The 7,500-nt window shown below is 32.7% G+C and overlaps 1 protein-coding gene across 3 annotated transcripts in view; it reads right to left on the reverse strand.

The window, feature by feature from the left end:
• LOC137654700 (integrin alpha-3-like) overlaps positions 1 to 7,500 on the reverse strand; it is a 360,316-nt gene that overhangs the window by 226,233 nt on the left and 126,583 nt on the right. The window contains exon 3 of one of the 3 annotated variants that reach the window (XM_068388593.1): positions 820 to 849. The exons of the other annotated variants lie outside the window; for them this stretch is intronic. Within the exon in view, the coding sequence (XP_068244694.1) occupies positions 820 to 849 (30 nt within the window). The remainder of the gene's footprint in view (positions 1 to 819; positions 850 to 7,500) is intronic. 3 annotated transcript variants of the gene reach the window in all.

The following is a 7,500-nucleotide window of genomic DNA, read 5'->3' on the forward strand; positions in this document are numbered from 1 at the left end:
GGCCATCCCACATAAATATCTAAAGTTAATTAGTATTTCATCAAACTGTATACAAAATTTAAATTCATAATTACTCTCCTTAAACTATTTTCAGAGTTTTAAAATTTAAGAAGATATAAGTTACAAATCTTCCTGAACATTCTTTTAGAATAAAGTATTGTACAGGGAATTGCTGAAAAAACACAATAAAGAAATATAACTAATAATCACAACCACACATGAACATGCAAAATATTATGCACATAATTTCAAAGTACTGTATCCCTTATCAAAGGGTAATGGCATTCCCTTAAAAATATCCAGCAATGTTAAACACAGCACAAAGTGTAATGTACATTTTTTTGTAACTACGCACTATATAAAAAGTTACCTAGATTTTAGTGCACGATTCTTGTAAAGTCAAAGAAAATCACCAATAAAAAATCATACCACACATACAAACATGGGTGAATGGTTAACATGTTTTGCCTATTTGTAAAATGTTAGCAAGCTGAAATAGCCTAAGCTGTAAATGCTGGCACTTGAGTTGATTAGGAATCACTTCACCAATACAGATGGTGCCAAAGTGGGTACAGAATCTCTTTAGATATAAGAGTTAAAAGAAGGAAGCCAGAACTTGAGAGAAAGAAAAATAGCAAGAAGGAAAAGGCTGCCAGGGGCATCTTATCCTGTGTTAGAGAGGTGGAAAGCATGCTGAGCAGGCAGCTACACACTGTAGGGATGGAATGGATTGGTGCCATATAGTGCCATGGTGATGGTGGTGGTAGAGGTGGTGGTAGTAGTAGATCAAGAGGGTTGTGGTGGGGATTATAAACTTACACTCAAAGTTGTAGAGCCCTGTTTCCGGATCTGGAATAGGTAAAGCAACACACATAACGTAAGACAAAAAAAATCCATAGATTGATGAAAAATCAATCAAATAACGAGTGAGGTGGTAGAAAATCTAGATTTTTTAAGAGTAAAATCCTCAGAATTACATAAACATCATAGTAAAAGGTCAGTTTTAGACATTTCTATGACTTATCAAGAAGAATATTTTTACTTTATAAGGACTGCAAATCATACATGTGAAAAGCAATAAAGCGATAGTTACAGCGTTTAACTCTCAAAATCAATTTAGATTTTAACAGTGAAATGAATTTACCTACACATATTCTGTAATGTTGAAGGGAGTTATTTGATCTTTTTGAATAAATGGAATATTAAAGGACCAGTGATTAAACCATTACTTTTGAAAACCCCTCAACAAAACTTGATTTTCCACTTCTCACACACAATGTTCAAGAAAATAATATTGGTTTTGGTTAAAAACAATTTATGTTGTCGCTTTCTAATATATTTTACTAAGTATATAGCGCAATTTATACAAATGTTAAAAAAGTCACAGTAAAAGAAGAGTAAGGTTCTAAGTCATAAACAGTAAAGGGAATACTGTAATGTCTTCATTTCATATTTCTACTATATCTGCACTATAATTTTATATTTATACATGTGCACTGTATATATATATATATATATATATATATATATATATATATATATATATATATATATATATATATACTGTATATATATATATATATACTGTATATATATATATTATATATATATATATATATATATATATATATATATATGTGTGTGTGTGTGTGTTTAGTTGTAGTAAATTTCACTGTACAGTAGTAGTTCATGTTGGCTGAGTAGCAGTAATTGATACCCAATAACCCTTAAGGAGAATAAAAATGGTCTTTGATGGAAAATAATGATTTGTAAAGTACCTATCTATATGCACCTCTTTCTCTTGTGTCATCCTGTTATTCATTAATGTCCCTTCTTTTACTTTTATCTCTTTCCTTTACTATGATTCTTAAAAGCAGGTACGGTTTATGGTGGGAATAAAGTGGCTGAGCCTTATAAAAGAATATAATCAACCCACTACCTGATTCAAAGTATAGGTGTGCATATAAGTATTTCCTTATATGCCTTCAATCATATGTGTATGTAGCAATTTATTTATATTATTACCTCATAAATGTTGAAATTACTACTGACTTCTTTTTCTCAAGCCTCTATACTTATGGGAAAAAAAGTGTTACTTTTCTGCTTATAATCTGAGGCTTGGGAGACCTATATGATTTGTGTATTAACAAACTAGGTTTCACATTGATAACCTATTTAAATGGGGACCTGAACTAACATTGCCTAATTCCATTGATCAGAAGATCAAGGGTGTATGTTTGAGGATATATTGTCAATAAAGTGAAAAATATACAAAAAGCAGTAATGTATAAATATATATAAAACCTGCATATGTATACCAGGATATACTTTTTAAAAGTTAAAGTAAATAGAAAATATTTACATTTCACAATGATGTATTATATTTCTTTAAGACATGTGAAACTGAGGTATCTATTCTTTTAGAAATGAAGACACTTAGTAAATGCTGAAAGATACAACAGAGACTATAACAGTCAAACATGAAGAGCGTCACAATTACCAGTGCATACAGGTACAGTACATACAAAATTTATGTCAAGTTTATTGATGTTTATAAGAGTAGGCAAGACTAAGGTCTGGAAGAGCTGTAAAAAGAAGCAGTTAAAGTGTCATTAACCAGACTTCTTGGTGGCCCATGGCCAATAGTGCAGTAACAGAACAATGAGTAACAGTCCAGCAGTAGTGGTGGTGGTAGTAGCAGTAATAATAGTAGTAGTAGTAGTAGTACAAGTGGTGGTGGTACTAGTCATCACAGCCACTAGTGGCAACATTTGTACAGCAGTAGCAATAGTATGAGCAGCATGCATGTCTCATTGTAACAACAGTGCCATGGATTACAAGGTGCTTGATCAAGAGGGAAATCGCCACACTCCATTTTCTTTTCTTTCACCGTCAATGAAAGGGGTTTGCAGATTCCTCTTAATTACTTCCTCTCATTACACAAGACTCCTCCCCTCAAGTGGAACATTCAATGCCATGCATATGGCTTATTTATATTTTGATGTCATATGACAAATTGAATTTGAAGCCATTTCACTATTAAACCAACTGTCTAATGGTGAATCTTGCAATTGTTTTCTTCAAGTTACAAAAAAGAATTATAGTACCAATTATATATGGGACAAAGATAAAGTACCATTTAAAACACTTGAGCTATACTGAAAAGCTATACTGAAAAGATTAGCAAAAAATAATGATAATGACAAAACAATGGGGCAATGCAAAATATGTAGGGTTCTGCCATGAACATCAGGATGTTTCCAAAAGGAAAAGCATTTAAATTCAAATCTGGTATCTAGAATAAAACTCTCTCAGCTACTGCACAATTCATACAAAAATCACAAACCAGAAGGGTGGTTAATACACATCTTTTTCAGTTAAAGTAACCGGACAACATAGGTTGTTGGGTCAGTTCACCTCTCTCACCAAACTTTACCTTTATTCTATGGTCGGGAAGTTCGTATGATTGGCCTTGATTTTAGTGCTGCCTTTGACCGTGTTAATCATGAGGCCCTTGTTTTCAAACTGAAACAGTTGGGAGTGGGTGGGTCGTTTCTTAGCATTATTATTGATTTTTTAAGTAATAGATCTCAAAGAGTTGTTGTTGATGGGCACCATAGTGATTATAGGAATGTGATATCCGGTGTTCCACAGGGTAGTGTTCTTGGCCCATTATTTTTCATACTATATACACATGACATGTGGTTTGGCCTTGAAAACAAGCTTGTTGCATATGCAGATGATGTTACTCTCTCTGCATCAATTCCATCCCCTGAATGTAGATCTAGGGTTGGTGAATCCCTTAATAGAGATTTAGCTAGAATTAGTGCATGGTGCAAATTATGGGGTATGAAGTTGAATCCTAACAAAACTCAAAGTATGATTGTAAGTAGGTCAAGGACGGTGGCTCCTCAACATCCGGATCTCAGTATTGATAATGTTTCTTTAAATATGTATGACTCTTTCAAAATTTTAGGTGTGATTCTCGACAGTAAATTTACTTTTGAGAAACATATAAGGTCTCTGTCTTCTTCAATTGCACAAAAAATAGGCTTATTGAAAGATTTTCGGTGATCAATCTATTCTGAAGAAGTGTTTTAATTCTTTCATTCTACCTTGTTTTGAGTATTGTTCTCCTGTCTGGTCTTCAGCTGCTGATTCTCATCTTAATTTGTTGGACAGAAACTTACGGTCGATTAAATTTCTTATTCCTGATCTAGATATTAATCTCTGGCACCGTCGTTCAATTAGTTCATTATGCATGTTGCATAAGATTTTTCATAACTCTGACCATCCTTAACATTCAGATCTCCCTGGACAATTCTATCCTGTTCGTAATACTAGGCAGGCAGTTAATTCTAATAGCCAGGCCTTCTTCATCACGAGACTCAATACTACGCAGTATTCTAGAAGTTTTATTCCAGCTGTTACCAAGTTGTGGAATGATCTTCCTAATCGGGTGGTTGAATCAGTAGAACTTCAAAAGTTCAAAGTTGGAGCAAATGCTTTTTTGTTGACCAGGCGGACATGAGTCTTTTTATAGTTTATTTATGACATATTTGTTTTTGATGTTGTTAATAGTTTATATATGACATGTCTGTTTTGACGGTGCTACTTGTTTTAGAATGATTTATTGTTAATTTGTTCTCTTCATTTATTTCCTTTCCTCACTGGGCTATTTTTCCCTGTTGGAGCCCCTGGGCTTATAGCATCTTGCTTTTCCAACTAGGGTTGTAGCTTGGATAGTAATAATAATAATAATAATAATAAAGATGAAAAGTGAGTTCTAAAATCACACCACACATGATGACTAGCGTCAGCAAATAGCCAAAAATACAAAATTAATAAGAAGATTCAACCATTAACACCAGACAAAGAATCAAGCAAATTATGAAGCACCTGTATTTTAAAAAGTATTTCAATTTTCAAAGCCATTTAATGACAGGTTAGCTAAGGAAATCTGCCAATACTACTATTATCTCTAAATCATAGAATATCACCACTTATATTCATGGAAATGTAGGGGAACTACTGTAGTTACAAGATATTCTTATAAAGTTTAATTGCAAACTTCATTACAGTGTCATAATGATTCATATTTCAACAAATCATAATTACATCAAGTAATGCTACCAAAGAAAACTTATGATTCACTGAGGTGTCTCTAAAACCATTGTCCAAATTAAAGATTCTAGCATCAAAAATTTCACCTTAGATTCAGCTGTAGGCTACTTTTATCATGAAATCTGATTTCTAAGTCTTTAAATAGATTTGGATAAAATTCTTTATAAGCTCCATGACCAAACAGTGTTATTGAATGACAGGATTCTTGAACAAAGGTCATGTTGTAATTCTAATGCCACAAAAAAATAGGCACGTTATCTTTAATGCCAATAGAATCGTCCAAATAATAAGGAATTAGCAAATACCATCTTTTGTAAGAAGGAAAATTTTAAAAATATGGCAAACTTTTAGTCTTAAACTTACTTTTAACTCGGAACTCAGCAAAAGAGAAAATAATCTTATGATTACCAAAGCCTTCTTTAAAAGTTGTTGCTTGCAATTCACCATTTTGTTTTCCAATGGCAAAGCAACAGAAATAAATTGTACCCATGAGACCATAAGCTAAAGCTTTTTTCAAAAGTTCAAAGTGTAAACCCTCTAAATACTTCAGCACTGTGTTTAGATTTGTAAAAAAACAGATATGACTACTGGAGGTCTTTCAATCTGCTTTGTACTGTACAAGTAACAGTGTACCTATGATTCTGAATACATATTAATTATTGGATTATAAATCAGGGCACTCAGAAATATTTCAAAACTATGGTGCACATTTATTTAGACAAAAATTTAGCAACTACGGTAAGGGTATTTATATAACAGTAACATACAATACTATATTGTACTGTCCTATTATAGGATATAATAGGACAAAAGCTGCTAATATGGCCATCTGAAAACATATTTTTAGGTTTAGGGGATGATTGTGAAATTATTTTTTCTAGATACCAGATAAAAATATAAATGTTTCAGTAACCTCAAAGGGATGATTAAGAACTTTTCCTTAATAAGAAAAAAAAAATATAAGATGGATAGTCTCTATGCTTCTTGTGTCTGTTCCAAGAAATAATTATATCAATAAGATTACAATGCAATAATAAACTACATAGCATATCTAGCTACTAGCAGTGTATAACAAGCAATTGATAGTACGGCATTTGAATATTTCATAAAAAAGGGACTGTGTGGCATAAGTGGGGGAATATGCATATAATGTCCAAAAAGTATTGTTTAATGAGCAAGTAAGAAACATTCTCTTGAAGAGGGAGAGGCAGCATTTGAACTTGGGAGGAGAGATAAGGGAGAAGTCCACCTTTGTCTCCCACACCTTTCAAAGGCCAAGACTGGATGCATTTGACGTAGCTGGGTCCATAGTCGGTCTGTTTTCCAGTCATTTCGGCTTTCTGTTGTTCCTTTCTCGTCAACATCATCTCAGGATATTCTACTTGATATACTTACCTATACAACAGGTGTCCCACATATCTTAACGCATGAATTGCATATTTGTTTTTCAATTCTTTCTAATGCTAATTTTAACCTCTGTAACTGACTATAGAAAAGCAATGCTAACCATAACAGCTATTACATGGGTTGAATCATTAAATGAACAACTTCATTACAAAAAATACTACTGTATATCTCATAACATTACACTAGCAACATTCACAGCTATAGGCTGTGCATACATAAAGATAACTTTTTACTAACCTTTTAATCCCTAGATATTTTATATAAACATAAAAATAAACTATTCTGTACATTATACAATTTGCAAATTATCCTCAAAGTTATTGAACATTTCTTTTGGCACAAATTCATTTTCCTTAAGAACAGAGTCTTCAGATTAAAGATGCCGTCATTGGCACACCCTTCCTTTGATTGCGTCATGAAGGATGATTTCATTATTAAAAGCTCTGAAAGTGTTTTGACACACATCAGCTTCATTTCTCTTCACAGAAGCATCAGCAATAGTATGTAAAACCCCATTGTCTAATGTACCATTCACCTTATCTTGAATACCTTCTTTTGCTTTTATTCTAACATTTCTGCCGGACCATTACCCCGCACTATTACTCCCTCCTTTCTTGCAAGGCTTCTGAATTATGCTTCATTCCTCTCCCATTTTTTCTACAAAATAAAAATGCTTGACAATCAAATTCATCACTAGTTTTGCACTCTTCACATCTCGACCATGTCCCCCTTATCCTTTCATGCAATTCACCAATTTTTTTCAAAATTTATTTTAAATATGGGGTAAGGATTTAATAGGGTACCGCTAAATTCACTAAGGTGAAAATTGTGTGAAAAAGTTTCCAAAACAACTTCTTTTGTATTATGTAAAAATATTCACAAATATTTGGCATTTATTTCATAAGCATATCCAAGAAACAATTTCACTTCTTTGCAAAACAATAAAAACTAACAACAAAATCAGCTTAA

Source organism: Palaemon carinicauda, chromosome 15 (genome assembly GCF_036898095.1).
Source record: "Palaemon carinicauda isolate YSFRI2023 chromosome 15, ASM3689809v2, whole genome shotgun sequence".
Lineage (NCBI taxonomy): Eukaryota > Metazoa > Arthropoda > Malacostraca > Decapoda > Palaemonidae > Palaemon > Palaemon carinicauda.